At 41.3% G+C, this 27050-nt stretch overlaps 1 protein-coding gene across 1 annotated transcript in view; it reads left to right on the top strand.

Annotated features, from left to right (window-relative positions):
• Positions 1–20121, top strand: part of LOC143275526 (uncharacterized) — a 46726-nt gene extending 26605 nt beyond the window's left edge. The window contains exons 7-11 of the mRNA XM_076579705.1: positions 5516–5616; positions 10104–10264; positions 12029–12169; positions 15117–15205; positions 18742–20121. Coding sequence (XP_076435820.1) covers positions 5516–5616; positions 10104–10264; positions 12029–12169; positions 15117–15205; positions 18742–18747 — 498 coding nt within the window. The 3' untranslated portion in view covers positions 18748–20121. The remainder of the gene's footprint in view (positions 1–5515; positions 5617–10103; positions 10265–12028; positions 12170–15116; positions 15206–18741) is intronic.
• Positions 20122–27050: the final 6929 nt, after the last annotated feature.

Below are 27050 nucleotides of genomic sequence, written 5' to 3'. Positions count from 1 at the left end.
GCCATTCTCTTATCACGCACACAACAGACGCGCACACGCAGAAGGGACACACAAACTGGAGAGGAATGAAACAGAGATGCCAATCAAGATGTGAAAAGCGTAGTTTTAAGAGAAGATTTGAAGGATGACAGAGAAACCGAACTGCGGAGGGAAAGAGGGAGCTCATTCCACGAGGACGGGGCCTGGAGAGAGAATGAGCGTTGGCCCGCGGTCTTGGCGGGATACGGAGAAGGTGTCAGATAAGGAGCGCTGGCAACTGTGGCGATAGAGTGTACAGATGTTGCAGAAACTTTAATTAAAAGTCACTGACGACAACGAATTGAGTCACTGGTGAAGCAAAATCATATCAGGCGGTTCGCTTGACGTGACTGAATGTCAGAACGATGAATTGCAGAGAGGAGGGAGGAATAGGGGGGGTGGTTGAAGAGCCAGATGTAGCCAGCAAAGGAAGAAAAAAGCGGAGTCAGTGTCTAGTACAGTTCTGTGGTTGACCTAGAATTGATCTCAAATACAAATCATCCACTTTTTCAGTGCACGGGGGGACGGGGGTGGGGGGGAGAAGGAGAGCGTGATGAAGGGTGGTGAACAGTTTCGTGCAAGTCGTGAATTTCGTGTACAGCATGAGTTTTTTTTTTTTTTTTTTAAAGAAGGAAAGCGCGCTCGCATTGATCAATGAATGGTCGTCTGTCGGCGAAATTATGAACAGTGCTCACCCACCCCCTCTCCCCTGTTATGTGGGCCAACTGGGTCACTGTCAACCTCTTTGATGCTGTCTGAAAGCCAGTATGAAGTGAGTGGATGTGGCACAGGCAGGAGCTGTAACTGAAAGACGTGTGTATATACAATCATTGTGTTAATCACATGAACTATCTATCAGAATTTGATAGCCTGTTCGTTTTCCTTTCACACAAGTGTGGGTTATGTTTACTTTATTACAGAAGTTTATGTGCAAGATTTTTGTTGTTGTTAATCATTACTTTAGCTTCCGTGTGATCCTTTTCATTGATTAAAGTTCTGCATTTTACATGATGGTACCATCAAAGCTACGTTATTTGCAACTGAAAGAAGTTTTGCTGTCTGAATCAGCTGTTTATGGCTAATAATAATAATAATAATGATGATGATAGCATTTATATAGTGCTGACTCTTGTGCAGAGACAAATCAAAGCGCTTTCACACCAGTCATTCACACACATGGATTACTCTAAAACTGAAGAAACTGAAGACAAGGAAGAGGCAGGGAAGGGAGGAAGAGGCAGGGAAGGGAGGCTATCTTGTGAAGAGATGGGTTTTAAGGCCAGACTTGAAAGAGCTGAGTGCGGAGACCTGACGAAGCGAAAGAGGAAGCTCATTCCAAATGCAAGGTCCAGGGACAGAGAAAGAGTGGAGTGTTTGAATCTGGGTATGCGTAAACAGAGTGGATCCGAAGCCGATCGTAGAGAGCAAGATGGAGTGGGGTTTTTTTTGGGTTTTTTTATTTTTATTTTTACAGCACATATGGTGTAGCATATAAGGAACTTGCCGCACACTCTGACACCTTCCTGAAATTTAAACTCCTGGATTGTCTTGGGTGGAAACCATAAGTTGTTAAAGTTGGTGATCTGATCTCATTCACATGCATTCTTGTCACACCCAACAGTGATGGTCTAGGAGGTAACGCGCCCACTTTGGAAGCGAGAGAATCGGAGCGCACTGGTTCGAATCACGGTACAGTCGCCAATATTTTCTCCCCCTCCACTAGACCTTGAGTGGTGGTCTGGACGCTAGTCATTCGGATGAGACGATAAATCGAGGTCCCGTGTGCAGCATGCACATAGCGCACGTAAAAGAACCCACGGCAACAAAGGTTGTCCCTGGCAAAATTCTGCAGAAAAATCCACATCGATAGGAAAAACAATTAAACTGTACGTAGGAAAAAATACAAAAAAAAGGGTGGCGCTCTCAGTGCAGCGACGCGCTCTCCCTAGTGAGAGCAGCCCGAATTACACACAGAGAAATCTGTTATGACAAAAAAGAAAAATACAAAACAATGCAATACAATACAGTACAACCAGGGTGTGTTTTGTTTCCAATGTTGTATTCGTTGTTTTCAGAAGACTGTGCTTCTCATGATGAATGTAATGCTGTGGTTGAATTTACTGATGATACTAAAGTGATTATTTGAATAAAGATGAGTCAGGATACAGGGATGAATTACTGGAATCTGTTAGCTGGTTAGAACTCAAAAGTATCAAAAATAAAACGTATGACCCTAGATATAAGGAATACTAAGTCTGACCCCATACTGCAAGCTCGGAAAGATTATCAATGAGTTATTTCTCGGACTAATCTTGTCTTCTCTCAACAGAATCATTGAAAATATCAGTGGGGTTTATGTATTATTTCTGAATGAAAAAGACAAAAAGCGAATACTCAGACACGTAATATAAGATAATTAGTTACCGTGAATCCCATCCAGTTTATCAGATGTTTCTCTCGTTTCTTCGGTAAAGAAGAGTATAAGAACATAGCCAGATGCAGCTTTTACTCCAAAGTCAGTTCAGCTGTTAAAAACAACAATTATGAATAATTATGTGATTCCATAAAAAGAAGAAGAATATATATATTGTACTGTCCCGCTGTCCTTAGAGTTTCTTATCACTGCGTATCTTTTATTGTGATTATTGCATGTGGATGGCTGTGGTGATCCGTGTGTCGTTTGCTCTAAGATACCTTTTCGGTATGTGAAGTCTCCCAACGACGGACCAGGCGGAGGAGGAAACCTTTCCCAACGGCTGTGAAGGCGGAAGAGGATGACCAAAGGGCAGGGGGAGCTCTTATCCTTGGCTGGAAGTCCCCCTAGGAGACGGAGCTCCGAAGAAAAAACCTGCACCTGCCGAGGCCGTCCTACACGTGGCAGTATCTGCACCTGTGGGACTGTGAGCGTCGGTAGGCGAGAGAGTGGGGAAGGGATTGCACAACTCCTCCTCACTAATAAAAAAACGTCACCTGTGCTGGTCAGGCAACCAGGCTCAACAAAGCAACTCGTACAGAAGAGGCTGCGTGAGATGAAGAACACCTGGTGGGAAAGTCCAAAGAGCTTCAGTCCGCTGCTGATGCTCACGACATGAAGACCTTCCATGATGGTCTCCGAGCTGTGTATGGGCCGAGAGTCACAGGATCAACCCCTGTCCGAGCCTTGGACCAGACCACCCTCCTGACAGACAAGAAAGACATCCTTGCCCGTTGGGCAGAATACTTCAACACCCTCCTCAACAGGGACTCATCCGTATCTGACGAGGCAATTGCAGCCCTCCCACAGCTACCAGTCAGTGACTCGCTAGCTGCCCCTCCCACCAAGGTCGAGACCCAGAAGGCCCTGAAGCTGACAACGTCATGAAAAGCACCAGGAGCAGATGGAATCCAGGCTGACATCTACAAGTATGGAGGCGAGGTGCTGACAGATAAGCTAACCGCCCTGTTCCAGTCTATCTGGGAGAGAGGGGAGGTCCCCCAGGATTTCAAGGATGCTTCTATTGTCCACATTTACAAACGGAAGGGAGACAAAACATCCTGCGATAACCACCGTGGAATCTCTCCTCTGCATCGCCGGCAAGATCTTCGCCCGCATCATACTGAACAGACTGGTTGACCATGTCTCCAACACAGTCATCCCCGAAGCACAGTGTGGCTTCCGCTCAGGCAGGGGAACATGTGACATGGTGTTTGCCGTATGCCAGATGCAAGAGAGGTGCCGTGAGCAGAACAAGGAGCTCCACATGGTCTTTGTAGACCTGACTAAGGCCTTCGACACGGTGAACCAACATGGTCTGTGGAAGATCCTCCTAAAGTTCGGCTGCCCAGAGAGCCTAATCCAGCTGATTGCGTCATTCCACGATGGCATGCAGGCGAGAGTACAGGAAAATACTGACATGACGGATCCGTTCCCTGTGGTAAATGGAGTGAAGCATGGCTGCGTCCTGGCACCCACACTGTTCTCCATTCTCTTCTCTGCCATGCTGATTGACGCCTTCCAAGACTGTGACCGGGACATCTACATTCAGTTTCGCACAGATGGCAAACTTTTCAACTTGTGGTGACTCCACACCAGGTCCAGGGTGTTTGAGGCGCTGTTGAGAGAGTTCCTCTTCGCTGATGACTGCGCGCTTGCTGCACACACCCATGAGGACATGCAGTTCTTTATGGACAGGATCTCAACCTCCTGCAGGCGCTTTGGACTCACCATCAGCCTCAGCAAGACCGAGTCCATGTACCAACCACCTAGCTCACAGAACGCCAGTGCCTCCCCCCCCACCTGCAATCAAGATCAATGACACAGATCAAGTCAGTCGACAAGTTTTGCTACCTGGGCAGCACCCTATGCAGCAACGGAGCCCTTGATGCAGAAGTGACGCTGCGCATGTCCACATGACAGACAGCAGGATCCCGAAGATGCTTTTGTATGGCCAGCTGAAGGAAGGCTACCGTGAACTTGGAAGAACCTGCAAGACAAACCTCAAAGCCTGTGACATAGACATCACTTCCTGGGAAACTGATGCTCTTGACCGCTCTCGCTGGAGGATGCTGTGCTCTAGTGGCATAAAGATATTTGAAAACAAGAGAACGCTGGCCATAAAGGAGAAGCGTGAGCGAAGGAAGCAGGGCTCAACTTCTGGAGATGTTTTCCCTTGCAACACCTTTGGGAAGTGCTGCGCATCCAGAATCGGCCTCTTCTCCCATATGAGGACACACACCGACAGATAAGCCTGCCTACTCATCCGTCGGACCGACGGGAGACTCCATCACCTTTTCGGTCTACTGTGATTATTGTATGGTTTGCTCTAGGTTGACAATCTGAGCATTTTATGTCTTTTTGTTTGAATGGCTGTGATTTTCATGTATTGTTCTTGTGTTTTTCACCACAACTGAATATCTCTTTTTGAGACGACAAAGGATGCTGTATTCTGGAATTGATCGTTTATTAACTCACCACCAAAATGGCAGCAATAGATAATAGGAGGTAGATGTCGACAGTGTGTGTGTGTACGTGTGTGCGTACTTATGTGTTTGTGTGTGTTTATGTTTGTGTGTGTGCGTGTGTGTGTGTGTGCGCGCGCGCGCGTGCGTGAGTGTGTTGTGTGTGTATGTGTGTAGGTATGTGTTTGTGTGTGTTTATGTATGTGCGTGTGTGTGTGTATGCGCGTGCGTACCTATGCGTGTGTGCAAAGGGACACTGGTATGTACAAGAAAAAAGTGTGTGCAAAGGGGGGCTGGTATGTGTATAAGAATTATGTATCATGTGAATCTGTGTTTGAATATATGTATGCATTGTGTGTTTGTGTGTCTGTGTCAGTGCTTGTATGTGTGTGTGTGTGTGTGAGTTTGTGCGTATAGCGTGTGTGCAAAAGGGGGGGGGAGCTGGTATTTCAATAAAAATCATGCATATGTGAACGTATGTTTGAATGTATGTATGTATGCATTGTGTGTGTGCGTGTGTGTGCTTATGTGTGTGTGTGTGTGTGTGTGTGTTGCACAGGGGGTACTGGAGCAGTTTGATGATTTGTTCGTCACGTGTGGATCAACCGGGACAATGGCGGCACTGGGTATAGCCAATTACCTGACTGGTGGACACCTCAGGTGAAGGCTTTAGGGGTCAGGTGTTGTTTTTTGTGTGTGTGTGAGACAGAGAGTGAATGTGTGTGTGTATGTGTGTGACAGAGAGAGAGAGAGAGAGAGAGAGAGAGAGAGAGAGAGAGTGTGTATGTGTGTTTCTTTCTTTCATTAGTTTAACGTCTCTTCAAAGTGGTATTAGACGGGTGGTGGGACAGGGAGTAGTGTGTGTGTGTGTGCGTGCGTGCGTGCGTGTTTGTGTTAGTGCGTGTTTGTGTGTGTGTGTGTGTGTGTGTGTGTGTGTGTGTGTTTCTTTCGTTTTGGGTGATAGCGTCAGATTTACTTGTAGAGCAGAGTTCCCATTATTCTAATTAGTGGAACTGTTCGACCCTAACATGTAATATGTCGTCTTGATTACATTACGAAACCCTAATTTGATGAGAAAGAGTGAGAGACAGTGTGAGGGTGTGTGTGTGTGTGTGTGTGTGTGTGTGTGTGTGTGTGTGTGAGTGAGTGGGCAGGGGAATGAGGTAGGGGAATTATAATGGGCATTTGTGTGCATGCATGGATGTATGTAGAGAGAGGGTGGGGGAGAAACGTATGTGAGTATGTGGGTGCGTTAGAATATTTTTTGGAGTTAATGATATTAATGAAATTTGGTACCTTGATTTGTTAAATATGTTTTTGTTTTTTTTAAATCATACCTTCCTCAAATCAGAATTTCCTTGTGTTGCTCAGTTAATATTTTATTCAAATGGTTGCGAAAATGTCAGTACAACAAACAGTTAATCTGACAATAAATGGTTTCAGTCAGTGTGTGTGTGTTTCTTTCTTTCTTTCTTTAGTTTAACATCTCTTCACTATTAAGTGATATCAGAGGGGGAGGGAGAGTAGTGTGTGTGTGTGAGAGAGAGAGAGTAAAAGACAGAGAAAGAGAGAGGGAGAGTGTGTGTGTGTGTGTGTGTTTCCGTTTTCTTTCTTTTAACTTCAACCAGAAACTTTTGAAATCATAATTATGCGACGTTCACATGAGTATGTAATTTTGATGTTGCTGTTTTTGATATTTTGCCTCTCTTTTTTTTTCTTTCTTTTTTTACTTTTTTTTTTTGCTTCAAATTTCTTTGCCCATAGGGTCGGATTAAATAAGCGCATTGTGTTTATTAATTTACCGTCATAAAATACAAAGCTCTCTCTCTCTCTCTCTCTTTCTCTCTCTCTCTCTGTCTCTCTCTCTCTCTCTGTGTCTGTTGTCTGTCTCTGGATGAGGAAAAATGCATAGATAGGAAGGGCTACATTTGGATGGTCAGCCTCGACATTGTAATCATATGATGTGTTCGTATTGATATGATGGGTTTTGATGTTCGGGCATAAATGATTATTTCATTATTTAAATGTTCTTTAGTATGTGTTTGTATTGATAAGATATGTGTCGATGTTACATACGTAAATATTTATTATATGATTTATGTGTACTTTGTTTTCTATGTACTGTCCAAACCTTGGAGACGAACGACTGAAAAAGGCACATCACCCCCCCCCCTCCCCTGCCACATGTACTTTAAGCTAATGACAAAGTGCCGAAGTGTCACAAATCTCTTATTAGTTTAGGTTGTTGCAATTCTGTTGTTTTTTTTGGTTGCCTTTCTGTTACATTTTATCTGTTTTGCACCGTTTTGTTCTGATTAGTACCTGCTATGTCACTAGAGCTTTACAGCTAATGACATTGAACATTTCAGTGTTCAGTCTCTCTCTCTCTCTCTCTCTCTCTCTCTCTCTCTCTCTTTCTCTCTCTCATTCGTGCTTCAAAACAAGCACACTTCAACAAATTGTTAACAACCAACAGAGATAACTTCCTCCCTATGGCAAGCAATTAATGAAATTACTAACAAGTCTCGTGTTAAAATTAAAAAAACACTACACATGGTCGCCTGATGAATTCAACAATCATTTCCTAAACATAGCTGAGTCAACAAAATCTAACGAAACACTGTCCGCGGAAAATTATAATGTGCCATCCTCTTTTAACGTTCTGTAACAGCAGAACTGAACGAGAAGATTCCTTCAAGATACCTCCTCTTGCCGTCCATGAAGTTGGTGCTCTCATTTCCAGTCTAAGAAACACAAAATCAATAGGACCTGATGGTATTAATGCTTCTCTATTTAAACTCGCTCTCCCTTACATCGTTGTCCCCCTTCCATTCATATATAACCTGTGCATGGAACAGGGTATGATTCCCCCTGCTCTTAAGTCAGCAAAAGTTATTCCATTACCGAAGTCAATAGACACGTCTGATCTGAACAATTTTAGACCTGTTTCGCTTCTGTCAGTATTGTCAAAACCACTCGAAAGACATGTTCATAAACATCTTATGCAATATCTAGAAAAACAAACTTTTCCATCCTTTGCAGTCGAGTTTCCGACATCGTCACTCATGTCAAACAGCGTCAGTCCATCTGTGTGATTCATGGTTGTCTGGCATCAACCGCAGTGAAATCGTAGGCGCTCTTTTTCTTGACTTACAGAAAGCTTTTGATCTTGTTGACCACGAAATAATTTATTACTCACAAAATTGTCATTGTATCTCAGAGACCCCGCCACGCTGTCCTTTTTCGAATCATTCCTTACCGACAGAACACATGTGTTCACCAATGGTAGATTCTCTTCTACGGGAGCAATAAAAAGTGGAGTTCCTCAAGGATCTGTTTTAGGGCCACTTCTATTCTGCATATTTATTAATGATCTTCCTTTGTCTTTATTAGACTCCAGAATCTCGTGTGACCTTTTTGCAGATGACACTTCCCTTCATTCCAGTGCTGTCAGCGTTGCCTCAGTTCAGAATTCTCTTCAAACGGGCTTAAATGATGTTTCTAAATGGTGCAAATCCATCTGTATGGCACTTCATCTCCCAAAAACAAAGAGTATGATTATCACGTCAAGACAAAAGCACCAAGAAAATCCCCTTGTTCTCACCCTGAATGTCGATGATACATCCATAGCTCAAGTTCGCGAGCACCGCGTCTTGGGAGTCATAATTGATGACGAACTGAAATGGCAAGCTCACATTGATTCTGTCTGTAAAAGGTTGGCACGCAGTCTGTTCTTACTCAATCAGCTCAAACCTTACATACAGTGAAGCTCGCAAAATGTTCTTCCACGCTCACTGTCTTTCTCACGTCAACTATGCATCTGTTGTCTGGAGCTGTGCTGCAGATGTTCATCTTAAGAACTAAATTCTCTCCTTATGCATTCATAAATCTATTCATTTCGTTCTATCATAATCGTGACTAATGTCCAAGTAATATTGGTGATGGTGGTAGTCACTGTAGTATGCTGCACTTGCCACACGTAGATTTCAGAGACAGTAACAATACTGTGCCTTTTGAACACCCGGATGTTTCTGGAACTTCTATACTGATGACATCTCTCTCTCTGACTCACTGTCCTAACCATCTGTCAATCTTAGTATGTGGGGGGAGGGAGTGGGTGCTGTCAGTGTGTGTGCGTGCGTGCGTGTGTGTGTATGTATGTGTGTGCGCTCGCGCGCGAGCGTCAGTGTGTGTATGCATGCGTGTGCACGGGTGTAGATGTGTGTGGGGGGGCGGGGGGTTGTTTTTTTCATTATGTATACCCTTCTGCATGAAAACCTTTTCCTTTCATTTATGTGTGTGCTATTTGTAATAGATGTAGATTAGCGAGGACAGATTGGAAGAATAGGCTGTGCCTAAAATCTTAATCCTTGAATAAAAACGTTTTGAGTTCTGAGATCTCTCTCTCTCTCTCTCTCTCTCTCTCTCTCTCTCTCTCTCTCTCTCTCTATCTCATATGTTTATTATTTTGGTTATTTGTTATTATTTTTTTTCGTTTTTTGTCTATTGCACATGTAACTTTGCATGCATGTCTCACAAACCTTGTTAAGGTTTAAATGACGTTAAAATTGATTCTGATTCTGATGATTCTGATTCACACACACACACACACACACACTGACATATCTTTTCATCTCTCTCTCTCTGTCTGTCTGTCTGTCTTTCTCATAAGGTGTCCATCTGTCCATATCCCTATTACCCGTCGCCTTATTTCCAACTTTTTATGTCTCTTACATTTGTGTTTTAAATTTTATTATTACTTTTCTGTGTTAATTTCACTTGAATCATTCATGTGTAGCATTGATGCTAGGGTTTTGTTGTTGTTTTCCCCTTAGTGTGTGTGTGTTAGTGTGTGTGTGTGTGTGTGTGTGTGTGTGTGTGTGTGTGTGTGTGTGTGTGTGTGTGTGTTACTCGCTTCCGTTTCGTACAGATGTGAGCGATGTTGTGTGTCTCTCAGTTTTCACGCTGTTTTATACTTGTACATTACACATGTATTAACTATTAAGTATAGCAACATTCATACACGTATATGTTTGTGTGTCTCTTAGAACAACGGCAGATGTATATGTAAGTCAACCAAAGTGCTAATGTCTTCACCGTTGGAAAATAAAGATTCATTCATTCATTCACTCTCTCTTTCTGTATAGACTACACGCAGCAGGCATATCCAGAACTGAGGACCATATCTATGACTCTTTCGACAAGGAGCTTCGGGAGGTTGGTCTGGGACATCTCAAGGCGCGGGACTTGGTGCGAATCGTTGATGGCAGAGGCAGCGGCTACGGACAGTCCACTGATGAAGAGCTGGGTGAGAGCACGTGACAACTGTTGGCTTTTTTTTTCTTCTTTTTTTTGGAATAGTTTCCGTTTCAGTACACGAGAACTTGTGGTGTTTTTTTTTCCGTTTCCGTTTCAGTACACGAGAACGTGTGATTTTTTCCGTTTCCGTTTCAGTACATGAGAATTTGTGGGTTTTTCTTTCCGTTTCCGTTTCAGTACACAGGAACTTGTGTTTTTTTCCGTTTCCGTTTCAGTACACAGGAACTTGTGTTTTTTTTTCAGTTTCCGTTTTAGTACACGAGAACTTCGGGGGTATTTTTATTTTATTTTATTTTTTAGTTTCCGTTTTTAGTACACGAGAATTTGTGGGTTTTTTTCCGTTTCAGAACACGAGAAATTGTGCTTTTCAGTTTCCGTTTAAGTACACGAGTAACTTGTGTGTGTTTTTTTTTTTCCCCGTTTCCGTTTCAGTACACGAGAACTTGTGTTTTTTCCGTTTCCGTTTCAGTACACGAGAACTTGTGTTTTTCAGTTTCCGTTTCAGTACACAGGAACTTGTGTTTTTCAGTTTCCGTTTTAGTACACAGGAACTTGTGTTTTTCAGTTTCCGTTTTAGTACACGAGAACTTGGGTTTTTTTTTTGTTTTTGTTTTTTTAGTTTCCGTTTTAGTACACGAGAACTTGTGTTTTTCCGTTTCCATTTCAGTATATGAGAACTTGTGTTTTTCAGTTTCCGTTTCAGTACACGAGAACTTGTGTTTTTCCGTTTCCGTTTCAGTACACAAAGAACTTGTGATTTTCAGTTTCCGTTTTCTCAGGTCACTGCGTTCGGACAAACCCATATGCGCTGCACCACATCTTGCCAGTTGGGGGAATGCCTGACCAGCAGCAGAACCCAAGGCACTTGGGGCTTTGATTGCACGCGTGCATGTTTGTATGCCTATCTGAGGTGATTTCATCCGAAGAATTTTGTAGGAGTTCAAGGTTTATGTTGCCTTGGGTTCTGTTTGCTTTTTTTTTTTTCAGAACCCCAAGTGCGTGCGGTTCATAGGACCTCTGTTGATCGCCTCATCCGAGTAACTAGGCGCTCACTTTGATTTTCTCAGTCTAGTGATGGCCTAGAGGTAACGCGTCCGCATGGGAAGCGAGGAAATCTGAGCGCGCTGGTTCGAAAAACGGCTCAGCCGCCGATATTTTCTCCCCCTCCACCAGACCTTGAGTGGTGGTCTGGACGCTTAGTCATTCGGATGAGACGATGAAACGAGGTCCCGTGTGCTAGCATGCACTTCGCGCACGTAAAACAACCCACGGCAACAAAAGGGTTGTTCCTGGCAAAATTCTGTAGAAAAATCCACTTCGATAGAAAAAAACAACAAATAAAGCTGCACTTGGAGAAAAAAAAAAAAAAAATGGTGGCGCTGAAGTGTAGCGACGCGCTCTCTCTGAGAAGAGGAGCCCGAATTTCACACAGAGAAATCTGTTGTGATAAAAAGAAATACAAATACAAAATACAAAGTTGGGAGAAAGTCCGATGCTGTAACCATTCGACAGTTACGGTCCTCTGTCGTCCATTCGATATTGTTCGTTCGTTCGTTCTTTAGTTTAACGTCTTTTCACTGTAAGTGATATTAGACGAAATTCGATATTGTTTTAATGTTGCGGTTATTAGTGCATTCTTTTTTCTTTCTTTCTTTCTTTCCTCTTCTTCTTATTCTTCGTCTTCTCCCCTCCCCTCTTCCTTCTTCTGGTCACCATTGTGTATTTGTTTTTATCGTGGTTACTAATGTTACAGATTTCATACAACGAGTGATGGTCGAGACGTCCGTTCCATTGGATCCAAACTATACAGGCAAAGCGGCCTTTAGCATGGTGAAGGAAATGCAGACAAACCCGTCAGCTTTTAAAGGTCGTCGTGTTCTCTTTATCCATACAGGTAGTTATCCTTTTCTTTCTGTCTTTTGTGGCTTTTTTTTTAAATTAATTTTTTTTTTTTGATGGTTGTGTAGATAGAGGTGGAGTGGGGTGTCTGCTTTTTGAATTAATTGCACAAACAAAGTGAGTCTTAAGTTATAACCCGGTGTTTGGTTGTCTGTGTGTCTGTGTCTGTGTCTGTCTGTCAGTCTGTAATTCTGAGTGTCCGTGGTGAACTTTAACATAGTCATTTTCTCTGGAAATATTTTGTCTCTCAGTCCCAAATTTAGCTTAAGAATAGTCAGGGGAAAATTCTTCACAGTCATACTAATAATAGGTTGTAAGTCTCCCGAATTAAACTGTGTTTCCGGATCATTAACGATTTATTTCGTTGAGACTACTTCCGGATTCCGAAAACACCATTTTACCGCTTCCCAGTTGCCGGAACGTAGGCTATGCTTGGTAAGAAGACGACATGACCTCGTTTTTCTTGTTCGAATTAAAAGGAAAGAAATACAAATTTTGGACAGAACACATACAGTGACACTAAATACACCGTTGACTTGTTTACTGCATATGAACATTCTAATGTGGACATCGAATCAACTAGAATGAACATAAAAGAAAAATTGAATCGACTGTTTCACTGAGTTTCAGTCAGCCTTGTTTAGACTGGTCCGTGCAGTTCTTGTTTTTTCTTGTTCACAATTAAAAGAACAGAAATACAAATTCGTGTTTCCCAGAGAGCGTAAACTCAAACGGCTAAATATTGCAGTGTACTTGAGGCGATGGCAACGTTTCCTTTACTGCGGACTTGAAAGAATCTTAAATGCCCGAGATATACCAAAAGAACATGATTTAAACGGCGTTATCACTTTGAATACCGCAATCGATTTATCACATTGTAGATATAGAACTGCTGTAGCGCAGTGACTAAGACAATTTCTTTCCGCCCGAACATGCTGGGTTCGAATCTGCTCTCAGCACTTTTAAAATATTTTTTATTCCAAAGCTTTATAATAACAAATACAGAACACGTTTTAACAGCGTCTTTAGCGCCTTGTTTCTATAATAATAATAATAATAATAATAATTATGATGATGTTGATGGTGATGGTGATAATGATACGTGTCATAATTTCATTTTGATAAAACCACTCAGGCCTATTAAATAAATATCTCTAACGGCATTAACTTCCAAGCTCTCTTCCATAATAAACAATTCAGACTTCAGACCTCTCTCTCTGTCTCTCTCTCTCTCTCTCTCTCTCTCTATCTCTCATGGTGATCATTCTTCGTTGTAGTAGCAGTAGATGTAGCAGTGTTAACAAAAAAATATTATTGTTGTTTCGTTATTATCGTTAATGTTGTTATTGTTATTGTTGTCAGAAGGACAGATTGGAAGACTGGGCGATGCCTAAAATCTTTATCCTTCAGTAATTAATTTTTGAATCTCTCTCTCTCTCTCTCTCTCTCTCTCTCTCTCTCTCTCTCTCTCTCTCTATCACGCCATAGAACATTGTTTTCAGAGATCTGAATATGTTCTTACAGTGGATATAAACTAACGAAATCAAACTCTAGTCTGGTCATGTCTACGATTCTGTATACTTACATGTATTTCAAATTGTGAACCATCCTCACCCAACTCTCTTTTTTTTTTTCGCACTGACATATCTTTACATATCGCTCTCTCTCTCTCTCTCTCTCTCTCTCTCTCTCTGTCTCTGTCTCTCTGTCTCTCTCTGTCTTTCTCATAATGTGTCCATCTGTCCATATCCCTATTTACCATCGCCTTATTTGCTATTTTTTATGTCTCTTACATCCGTGTTTTAGATTTTATCATTACTTTTCTGTGTTAATTTCACTTGAATCATTCATGTGTAGCATTGATGCTAGGGTTTTGTTGTTGTTTTTCCCTTGGTGTGTGTGTGTGTGTGTGTGTTACTCGCTTCCGTTTCGTACAGATGTGAGCGATGTTGTGTCTCTCAGTTTGACGCTGTGCTGTACTTGTAGATTATACATGTATTAAATATAGCAACATTTATATGCCTATATGTTTGTGTATCTCTAGAACAACGGCAGATGTATAAGTCGGCCAAAGTGCTAATGTCTTCACCGTTGGAAAATAAAGATTCATTCTCTCTCTCTCTCTCTCTCTCTCTCTCTCTCTCTCAGGAAGAGGGAAATGAGCAGCAGTTTATTTCGGAATTTAGAGATAGACTTATTTGTTCTTTTAAACAAAATTGGCATTCTGATATGGAGACTAAAGAAAAATATAGTTTGTTTGTTTTGGGGTTTTTTTCATTTTTTTTTCCATTTCAAACGGAAAAATTCCTGACAGTCATCACAGATAAGTGGCAAAGAATAAACTTTGCAGGAGTTCGACTAAGGACACTTCGATTTAATGCAAATAAAAGATGGTTTCAGCCTGGGACATCCACAGAATCACCATGCCCTTTGTGCGCTTCTAGTGTAGATGATGAAACCATTACTTGTTTCAATGGAAATCATTCGATAGGGTAAGAGGTAAGTGTGTGTGCAGTCTTACTATTCAGAACAATACCAGAGTAAATGAGGGGGATAACAATGAATAATGTCTATTATCTTGTGTTCAGACTGTAAGCCAAATAATAAAGTAGGCATTGAACAATATAGCTAATAGAATGGATGGTCGAGTAATGGTGTTTTTGTTTGTTTGTTTGTTTGTTTATTTGTCTGTTTGTCTGTTTGTTTTTTTAATGTTTTTGCTTCCCTATCGTAAGGGTGTTGTATTTCCATGAAAGCTTTTTTGTTTTTCTTTTTTTGCATGTTTTGTTGGATTTGGTATTGATGGATTAAGCAGAGTGTGGTATTGTACTTGTGGTGACTTAAGAAATGACCCTTATCACCCCCTTGTCAATAGACCTTTGCAGGTAATGACAATAAAATATCAAAGCATCAAAAAGCGTCTCTCTGTCTGATATTTCCAGGAGGACTGTTCGGGCTATTTTGTGGGCAGATGAAAACATTCCTGGAGAAGAAGGAAGAACTGCAACCCCGCATCAGAATATGGCCGGAAGTGAGTGATTCCCCTTCGTGAACTCTGGCAGTGTTTCTTTATCGTGATTGAGTGGTTGTGTGCATAGTTATATAGCAGTGTTTTTTTTTAATTAGCCGCAGTGTAGTCTGAGATCAAAATCTTGACTGGTTGGGGGTTTTTTTCTTTCTTTTTTCTTTCTTTCTCTCTTTCGGAATAGCAAAGTCAATCAGGCTATAACAGCTTTTTGGATTGATTTACGAGTTGTGAAGAAACAAATATGGCTTTGGTTCTTTTTTTTTTTTTTTTATTCGATCATAACAATCGAAATATACAGAACATAAAAATAACTGTATATATTTTGGATAGCCTTCAGCATTTTGCCACATATTTCATTTTTGATCATAATGGGCCCCAATTTAACATGGGAAATTGAATCAAGGAATATTTTACCAAAGTAATTTTGTTCTTTATCTTGTGAATCCATCGTGATCATATGGAAATGATTTGATTCACGGTGTGAAGTTACAAAATACTCAACATCGTTTAATGGCAGATTTTCGTATTTCCAGTGCGGGCTTTAAGATCTCCGCATCTATGAAAGGGACCATATCTAATATTTTCTGTCAATGTGCCATGCTCGGTTCAAAAGCAGGTATACCATTTTCATGACGAAATATACAAAGGGGACTGTGGGGTTGCTACATAAACGCAAATTAGAATAACATCTATTAGAGTCTTAAATAATTCTTTACAGTCTTAGCATGGTACAATTTTCAATGCCATGGTCGATTTTCTTCACCAACTAGTGCCATTCGTTTCGGACAAGCAAAATCACCCCGCCCGATTTTCGACCTGCTTTAGAGAGTCTGACTGCAGGACACTTATACTCTACAGAATTTTGGAAGACATCTTGGGTAAGATTTCCTGCAGTAAACGTTTCCATGAAACAAACGAAAGCAAATGTGTTGGTGTAGGAAATAGATCAGGGTTGGCTAACGTAGAAATTATGCCACATACATTGAAAGAGAGAAATGAAATATTTCTAATCGAGGGGAGACAGTCTAGGATGTGGGCGAGTCCCTGATGTCTCTTAGTTGTCATTCCCTTTCTTGGCGAAGGTCTTGCATTCTTTATTTTATTTTTATTTTTTTTTTTCTGGTCCATCGTTGCGGGGCTGTTCCTTCACCCGTGTTTGCATTGAGTTTGATCTGTTCTGAGGTTTCTGTTGCTGGCCTGTGGAAAATTGTCTGGTTAATCTGGATGGCAACGACGATGAACTTTGGGGTCCTGGGGTCCTCTTATCGCACCAAGTCGTGATGCTGTGCCTCTGGTCGTGCCTCCTGGTGAGGGGCTGGCAGCAGATGCCACCTCACTGCAGAGCTGGTCTCCTGGTGCAACCACTGTGGGAACGGGGCCTTTGAGGTATGGAGTAGGGGCAGCTTCCGGGAGTGACGGCCTTGTGTCCGACAGAGTAAGATCAGGGATGGAGGGGGTCCTGCCTTTTCCGTTCCACTTGCTGCTGTGTGACTGTCACGTGGTGAACGTTGAGGAAACACGTCTCCCGGCTGATCCTCCACACTGAAGGGGGTCTGTTCTATACAAGGAGAGAGGTACGTCAGACCACCAGAGCTGTGTGCTGTTACCTTTTCCACAAGAGACGGAAAGGGTTTGTGAAGCCAGGACAACCACTGGTGCCTCCATCGTTGTGATGGCATCGTCTGGAAGGACAACACGCACACTCCGCGCGTGCCTGCTGTAGTTTTGAGGACAAGGGTAGCTGGTGTCGGGGGTGGGCTCTCTCTGCTCCTGTGGACTGGACGCCGGACTTGGTGCTGTGCTGGCCGTTATCAGTGTTATCGACTGGACTTCGCTGTCCTTACCGGGCTGAAAATCTAGCGTGGTCAGGGAAAGCGAAAGAAGAAGTAAAAAAACAAAACAAAAAAACAACAACAACAACAAAAAACAAAAACAAAAAAACCCACCCTGTAATATTTCCCACAGCGATAGATACTGAAGGGGAAGGTTTAACACAGTCCCTCAGAATTCTAACAAATGCAAAGTTACCAGTAGTGTTCCAGTTCAAGGGAATGTAGCACAGCAGGGAAAGCCGCAAAACGTTTCACTTCAACACCATTCTCTCAGGCGCAAAAGCCGAGTGGTTAAAAGCGTTGGACTTTTCAATCTTAGGGTCCCAGGTTTGAATCTCGGTATCGGCGCCTGGTGGGTTAAGGGTGGAGATTTTTCCGATCTCCAAGATCAACATACATACATACTTGATAGTGCCTGAACCCCCTACGCGTGTATACACACGCAGAAGATTAAATACGCACGTTAAAGATCCAGTAATCGATGTGTCGAGCATGCACATCCCGGAACATGGAGTATGGCTGCCTACATGGCGGGATAAACAAAAATAAATACCGTCATACACGTAAACATGTTGCAGGTCTGTATGAGTATATGATAGTGTGTGTGACTGAAACCTAATTGAATGACATAGGAAATGAATGATGAGTGCCCAAATGGCAGCCGTCAGTCGGCTCTACCCAGGTAGGCAGCCTGCTGTTTGACTCGGTGTCTGTAAAGCGCTTAGAGCCTGGTCTCCGACCGAGAACTGGCACAATAAAAGTATCCATATCACCATTATTATTAGTGAAGTGATGGCCCAGAGGTAACGCGTCCGCCTAGGAAGCGAGAGAATCTGAGCGCGCTGGTTCGAATCACGGCTCAACCGCCGATATTTTCTCCCCCTCCACTGCACCTTGAGTGGTGGTCTGGACGCTAGTCATTCGGATGAGGCGATAAACCGAGGTCCCGTGTGCAGCATGCTCTTAGCACACGTAAAAGAACCCACGGCAACAAAAGGATTGTTCCTGGCAAAATTTTGTAGAAAAATCCACTTCAGTAGGAAAAACAAATAAAACTGCACGCAGGGAAAAAAACACAAAAAATGGGTGGCGCTGTAGTGTAGCGACGTGCTCTCCCTGGGGAGAGCAGTCCGAATTTCACACAGAGAAATCTGTTGTGATAAAAAGAAATACAAAGAAAACAAATCAACATAATCATTTTTACTGCCACTCAGCCATAATTATACGTATTACATTAATTGATGGGTTATTGACTTGCTCAGCTGGTTAGTTAGTTGGTTGAACAGATACGTCATCAATTCTTTTTTTCTGTAGCATAAATTCGTGATTTGAACAGTTTCAGAATCTTATCTTCTTATGCATTCTGTTGTTTCTGTGTCACTGCAGTCCACGTGTAGAGAAGCGGGCTGAGTGTAGAGTTGAGTTGTAACATGTACACAACCAGGCCACCATACATCTTGTCTGAAACAGAAACACCACATATATCAATTAGAAAAACCAGAACAATTGTTAGCCAGCAAGTGGAAAGCGTGGCACACAGTTTTCCCATCAGGTGAACAGCAGAGTAAACCGATCTCTTTGCAGAATCTAGCGTAAGTCTGTACGTTGGTGTACGCCAGTATATGACAGTTTGCCCAGGTAAAATCATCATACACAAAAGGAAGTTGCTTATTACAATAACAGTGAACCATCTGACGTTTCTTTCAGAATTAAAGTTTGGAAACCAGGCCAGGCGGCAGAGACCAGACTGACCATCAAGGCCCCAGTGTTCCAGTCCAGGAAGGAATGGTATCAACGACACCAGGATACCAACAACCCAAACCCCTGCACATGTTATATGTACTGAACATTTATTGAACCTCCATGAGCCGTCAGGAAAGCAAAAGACTGTCCAGTGATCGAAGGTGATCAGCCAAATCATTAACACTGACATTTCACTGGACAGAAAACACAGAAAGCCACTCACTTCACAAGTAACGCTCTTTGTCCTTGACTCCTCATACTGTAGATAATTTTCATGAAACAGTCCGTTGGCCATCAGAGTAATGCTGTTATGGATCCCCATACACACGTTAGCAACCAACATGTTACCAAAAATTGTCGCGCAGTTGCTTCCAAACACGTTTGTGACAACTGTTAAAAATGTTATGCAAACCAGGCTACACCTAAGATGGAGATTGCAGCAATCAAACAAAAGAAGGTTTTTTTCACTTCTGTTGGCAGCAGGTTTTCACATGAAGGAAGAACAACGTCAGGCCCCTTGCATTTCAGCCTGTTGGACTGTTTCGGAAGTAAACTGTTACAACAAAGTCTGTAGTTTGATGACCATATATATAATAACGCATTTGACCCTGCCATCAGATCCAGAGGAAAGTGACTGACTGGATTCCCCCTTAAATCTAATTCAACAAGTTGTGGCACATTTTTCAGGCCTGTCGAGCCAATTGTTCTGATGGCAGAAAATGATAAATTCAAATGATTCACGATCGGTAAATATATTGACAAGACACTGTTTGATGAATCCGGAATCGTTTTCGATATGTCAACCAGCTTCAAGGCATAATGAATCATCTTTTGCTGCTTTGCCGTCATTTGCTTTTGAGGATTATTCGATATGTTTAAAATTCTTACTTTTTTCCCCAGACTTTCTTGGGTCGACCACCGTTTTATTTTGTATATGAATTCATAACAATTCAGAGTAGATGGAAAAGAAAGGGGAAAAAACAAAGAAAGAAAAAAAATGAATACAGTGTACATTGACAATAGCATCGTCATCATAAGTCATTATACTTATAATATATTGTTCTATCAATTTGGTCAAGGTGGACACATTTTCATCATGTGTAACAGTGCAGTTTTATAACATATAATAGACATTATATCTAGCATCGGCATAGAGTTATGGACACTTTGCTTAGCTAACGTAATGTGGAAAGAACACATCCCACACATGGGATATCTTATGTATGAATACATTTCCTCTAGTTTTCTATACGTGATTATATAAACCGTCAAACCTTTTGTTCTGAAGTCACAGGTTTTTTTCTCTCCTTTTTTCCTCTTCTTTTCTTTTCCCTTTTTTTTGTTTGTTTTCTTCCTGTTCCGCCGCCCCCCCCCCCCCCACCTTGCACAGAAGGTTACGCTTTCTCTTGAACATCATCACCATGATATTTCCAACCTGCACGGCAAATCAATGTAAGAAAATGTTAACTTATGACATAGTTGGGCCATGGCAGTTACATTACATACATGTACAGTACGATAACACTCTGCAAGGGTATCGTTAACAAACAAACAAACAACACAAATGTAGCCTCAGAATAACATATAGAACATGGAAACTTCAGTTCTTAATTCACAGTCCACAATGAATAGTCAAGTTTGATAGATTACAAGGATCATCAGAATTATTATAGACAAACAGACCTAATGTATGTTTCTACAACTGCAAAAAACAACAAAAAAAAACAACACACCTCTGTTCTTCTTGTGAGTCCACAGGTTCTTTCTCGGGTGGTCATGTAGACATTTGAAGCCTTCAAATCTCTCTAGTCGCAGACGTCTTTATGGCGCTGATAGAGTCTTCCTGAAGGGACATTTTCCCCTGCGTTAAATAGGTATACATGTTTTATAATTTCGTGTATTTATTGAATGAAAACAGAGTATGGCTGCCTACGTGGCGGGGTAAAAACGGTCACCGATACACATAAAAGCCCATTCGTGTACATACGAATGAACGTGGGAGTTGCAGCCCACGGACGAAGAAGAAGTAGAAGAAGAAGGGGGAGGAGGAGGAGGATGAACAAACTTCAGTTATTCTGTGGATGGAATGCACTCCCTCTCCCTCTTCCTCGCCCCCCTCTCCTTCAAAAAAAAAAGAAAAAAAAAGAAAAAAAAATATAGATATAAATCTTGAATACCTCGACATCTGGTATTGATTTTAAAAAAAAAAAGATCGGTAGCACTGAAGCTGTTCCGATGGCCTATCAAGCGCGTTAGGTTACGCTGCTGGTCAGGCATCTGCTTGGCAAATGTGGTGTAGCGTATATGGATTTGTCCGAACGCAGTGACGCCTTCTTAAGTATCTGAACTGAACTCTGAAGGCCTCTGATTTTACCGTTATGGATATACATAAAAAAGTCATTGGTTATAAGATCCATCCAGTTCCATGGATGACAGGATGTTCTACAGATTGAGCATTTTACATTCTGAATCTGATGATGAATTCCTTCATAGTTAACTTAAAACAAAACTAGAGAGAGAGAGAGAGAGAGAGAGACACTGAAATGTTAATGTCATTATCTGTAAAGCTCTAGTGACATAGTACGTACTAATCAGAACAAAACGCTGCAAAACAGATGAAATGGAATAGAAAGGGAAAAAAACCAAACCAAACAAAACAAACAAGACAAAACAAAAAACAAAACAAAACAAACAAAAAAACAACAAAAAAAGGAAAAAAAGAAGAAAAAAAAGAATTGAAACAACATTAAATAATAAGAGATTTATGACACGTTGGCACTTTCTCATTGGCTTAAAGTACATGTGACAGCGGGGCAATGTGCCTTTTTTTCCAGTCGTTCGTCTCCAAGGTTTGGACAGTGCACAGAAAACAAAGTACAGATAAATCAAATAATAAATATTTACGTACGTAACATCGACACATATCATATCAGTACAAACACACTAAATAATTTATAGATCAAGAGAGAGAGAGAGAGGAAATGAAACGAAACGAATTTTTATTTCACGAGGGTAGTAGAGTAAGCACAGCTGCTTTTTTTTAACATCTGGCCCTCAAGAGAGAGAGAGAGAGAGATAGGGGGGAGGGCAGAAAACGGAGAGAGAGGCAGATGTCAGTGAACTGTTCAATTTTGAGTTTAAGGGGAGTGAATCCCATGGATCCTGCTTCCAATAAGCAAAGGCCGGTAATCGGTCCAACGAAACCGTTAAGTCTTCATAAGCTGGTAACGACTCAATTTATCTGGTTCACAAGCATTTTGACAGGACGCTAAAGCACTGTTTGTTATTCAATATACACGTTAGGAGCAGTTGAGTAACTTTTTTGATGTGTCACACCTGATCTGTTTGTCTTGTAATGTTTGTGCTACGTAATCATGCAAGTTTTTATTTATTATTTTTTTTCATCTTATTGTGGCCTGTAGACCGGCAAGTCAGTTGCGAAAAATGGCGTCTGCTACAGCTCAGCTTTCGGCTTGCGCTGTGAGTTGAACTATGGTTATTTGCAGCCAGCTAAGCGCTTGGCTACATTATTAAAAAACAAACAACAACAACAAATAATGAATAAAGACAATCATGGCATAGTGAATAATGGCATAATATTCAATTAGATTGATATTGAAATTACGCATTGATCATAAAGGTCGAGTAATCAGAACACGTAAAATTAAACGAGCATCATACACACAGTTCGATGGTGGATGTACACCTTGATATTAAGATGTTTGCATGTGTGTGTTCAGCTGCACATAGGAAAGAATAGGTTGTTTCATGTGCATGAAAAAAAAAATCTTCCATTCAGTTAAGATCCGGCAAAAAACATTAAAGATTGATTAATGTATTAGCTTTGGTTACTGGTAGCAGTGAATGTGTTACAACTTGTAGCTACCCTGGGGACTGTTTGTTGTATATAACTTGATGCTGTATATTAGAGTGTATGACGGGCGCAATAGCCGAGTGGTTAAAGCGTTGGACTGTCAATCTGAGGGTCCCGGGTTCGAATCACGGTGACGGCGCCTGGTGGGTAAAGGGTGGAGATTTTTACGATCTCCCAGGTCAACATATGTGCAGACCTGCTAGTGCCTGAACCCCCTTCGTGTGTATATGCAAGCAGAAGATCAAATACGCACGTTAAAGATCCTGTAATCCATGTCAGCGTTCGGTGGGTTATGGAAACAAGAACATACCCAGCATGCACACCCCCGAAAACGGAGTATGGCTGCCTAAATGGCGGGTTAAAAACAGTCATACACGTAAAAGCCCACTCGTGTGCATACGAGTGAACGCAGAAGAAGAAGAAGAAGAAGAAGAAGAGTGTACAATGAAGATATTGTCACCACTACTCCGTCCTCATCCCGGCCACCAAACCCAATGCAATTGTAAGGATGCCTGTGGCCTATATGCAATTTAAAAAATACGCATTCGCAAAAAACAAAAAAAACCAAACAAAACAAACAAAAAAGCAAACAAACACCCCCCCAAAAAACCAACAACAAACAAAAAAAACACAAAAAAAACAACAAAAAACCCCACCAAACACACACACACACAAACACACACAAACCCAGTGTGGTTGGTTGGCATTATACTACATGGTAAAAAAACACCGAAATTTTGCTGACTTCGGGCAACCTCTGAGGGGATCACATCCAATGATTCTACTCCGCTTTTCTTTGGAGGAAAAATGTTTTGACTGCTTTCCTTTTCCTTTATTTGCATTTCTTTTTATCACATTAGATTTCTCTGTGTGAAATTCGGGCTGCTCTCCCCAGGGAGAGCGCGTCGCTACACTACAGCGCCACCCATTTTTTGTGTTTTTTTCCTGCGTGCAGTTTTATCAGTTTTTTTTCCTATCGAAATAGACTTTTCTACAGAATTTTGCCAGGAACAACCCTTTTGTTGCCGTGGGTTCTTTTACGTGCGCTAAGTGCTCTAGGCCATCACTCCACTTGACTGGCGTTCAAAGTAGTCTACAGAAGACAGTGGTGATTTCAAAAGCTGAAGTGAAAGAGCCACATAGCTTAATAATACTACAACAGCTAACTCTGTGTCAGAAACAGAAAACAAGCAGTGGCATTCCCTTTTTTTTTCCCTTTCGTTTTATGTCCGAAAAACATATTGGTAGCGGTGTGTGTGTGTGTGTGTGAGAAAAAAAAAAAAAAAAAAAAAAAAAAAATTACGAGGAAAGCAAGCTCGCACATTGACATCAAGGCTTATAACTCCTTCCTTCCCGCTGTGTTCAAAGAGAGTAATAATCTCCCTTCGTAGCGTTTTTTTTTCCTTCTGATTTTCATGTTCAACTCTTCTTTCCTGGAGGTACTGCGAACAATGTCGGTATTTGTACAGTGCACATGTGTGTGTTTGTGCTTTGAATTCACCGCTGCCTAAAAACATTTTGAAAGCGCGCGCGCGCGCGTGTGTGTGTGTGTGTGTGTGTGTGTGTGTGTGCGTGCGTGCGTGCGTGCGTGCGTGTGTGTGTGTGTGTGTGTGTGTGTGTGTGTGTGTGTGTGTGTGTGCAGAAACATCTGTGTTTGTTCGCCGTAGCGCTAGCGCTACCAGAACACGGGAAAGAAGAAGCAGTAGAAAAAGAATAAGAATAAGAAGAGTAGGAAGGTGAGGCGGAGGAGGAGGAGGAGGAGTGGGAGGAGGAAGAAGAAGAAAATATCTGTGTGAGACGTGGAGTAATCATGTGGAGTGATGGCCTTGAGTGCATGCATGTTATATAGGAGTGATGGCCTAGAGGTAACGCGTCCGCCTAGGAAGCGAGAGAATCTGGGCGCGCTGGTTCGAATCAAGGCTCAGCCGCCGATATTTTCTCTCCCTCCACTAGACCTTGAGTGGTGGTCTGGACGCTAGTCATTCGGATGAGGAGGATAAACCGAGGTCCCGTGTGAAGCATGCACTTAGTGCACGTAAAAAAACCCACGGCAACAAAAGGGTTGTCCCTGGCAAAATTCAGTTGAAAAACAGAGCAGCCCGAATTTCACACAGAGAAATCTGTTGTGACAAAAAAGAGAAATACAAGTATAAATGTGTTGGTTTTGTTTTACCTCCTACCTCCCTCCACACCCCCCCATCCCTCCCACCCCCTAACTAGACCTTCAGTGGTGGTCGTGGTGCTAGTTCTTTTGTTTTTTTTCGGATGAGATGATAATTATTCCAATGTCCTGTGTGTACAGCATGCACTTAGCGCACGTAAAGTAACCATGGCAACAAAAGAGTTGTCATTGGCTATCATAATTATGTTGAGAATTCCACTTTGATAGTATAAAACAAATTCCTATGAAGAGAGAGAGAGAGAGAGAGAGAGAGAGAGAGAGGGGAGAGAGAGAGAGAGAGAGAGAGAGAGAGAGAGAGTCAAAAAAGTCAAAAATATTTTAATGCCAGGCCTCTGGCCTATAACATGAGTGATGACATGTTCTGTGTACAGGGGGATGAATACATTTTTGTAGCTTGCATCCGCACATTCATTGCTTTGTGAACAAAACTAGACAGCTTAACTTAAACAGATTCATTAGCACTAGACATAAGTAAACAGAATTTAAACATACATGAATTTCGAGAATACTTTGGCGGAATAAATTCATTTCTTATCTATATATACCTGGGACGTATCAGTAAAAAGTGAAGTTCTGATTCTAGCGTGGAGAGAGAGAGAGAGAGAGAGAGAGAGAGGGAGAGAGAGAGAGAGAGAGAGAACACTGAAACACTGAAATGTTTAATGTCATTAGCTGTAAAGCTCTGGTGACATAGTACGTACTAATCATAACAAAATGGTGCAAATACATGAATTGGAACAGAAAGAAAAAAAACAAATTGAAACAACAAACTAATAAGAGATTTGCGACACTTGCGAAAGGAAGTGGAGAGAGAGAGAGAGAGAGAGAGAGAGAGAGACAGAGAGCGAAATGGGTGGCGCTTCGCTGTGGCGACGAACTCTCATCGGGGTGAACAGCCCGAATTTCACACAGAGAAATCAGTTGTGAGAAAAAGTATATACAATACAATACAATAACTAAACGATGCAATACAATAGATAACGAAACAGTATCAGTATCAGTAGCTCAAGGAGGCGTCACTGCGTTCGGTCAAATCCATATACACTACACCACATCTGCCGAGCAGATGCCTGACCAGCAGCGAAACCCAAAGCGCTTAGTCAGGCCTTGAGAAAAAAAACAAAACAAAACAAAACAAAAAAAACCATTAAATTTTAACGGCGAAACAATACAATACAATAACGAAACAATACAATACAATACATTACAATACAATACAATAACGAAACAATACAATACAATACATAACAATACAATACAATAACGAAACAATACAGTACAATGCAACGCAATACAGTACAATACAATGCAACACAATACAATAACGAAACAAAACAATCCAATCCAATAACGAAACAATACAGTACAATACAATGCAATACAATACAATAACGAAACAATACAATACAATGCAACGCAATACAGTACAATACAATGCAACACAATACAGTACAATACAATGCAACACAATACAGTACAATACAATGCAACGCAATAACGAAACGGAACAATACAATACATAACAATTCAATACAATACAATACAATACAATACAATAACGAAACAATACAATACAATACAATGCGGAACGAAACAATCCAATCCAATCCAATACGGAACGAAACAATACAGTACAATGCAACGCAATACAGTACAATACAATGCAATACAATACAATAACGAAACAATACAATACAATCCAATAACGAAACAATACAGTACAATACAATGCAATACAATACAATAACGAAACAATACAATACAATCCAATAACGAAACAATACAGTACAATACAATGCAATACAATAACGAAACGGAACAATACAATACATAACAATTCAATACAATACAATCCAATAACGAAACAATACAGTACAATACAATGCAATACAATACAATAACGAAACAATACAATACAATCCAATAACGAAACAATATAGTACAATACAATGCAATACAATATAATAATGAAACGGAACAATACAATCCAATACGGAACGAAACAATATGATACAATACAATAACAACGAAACAATACAATACAATACGGAACGAAACAATCCAATCCAATCCAATCCAATACAATAACGAAACGGAAAAATACAATACAATACAATACGGAACGAAACAATACAATACAATACAACACCACAGTATTGCTGGCAATGGTTGAGCCTTCGTAGCAGGGAGACAACCGAAGAAACAACCCGAAACAAG

The sequence above is a fragment of the Babylonia areolata genome, chromosome 30 (genome assembly GCF_041734735.1).
Source record: "Babylonia areolata isolate BAREFJ2019XMU chromosome 30, ASM4173473v1, whole genome shotgun sequence".
In the NCBI taxonomy this organism is placed as follows: Eukaryota; Metazoa; Mollusca; class Gastropoda; order Neogastropoda; family Buccinidae; genus Babylonia; species Babylonia areolata.
Note: the sequence above shows the minus strand (reverse complement) of the source record. Positions and strands in the feature narration are given on the sequence as shown.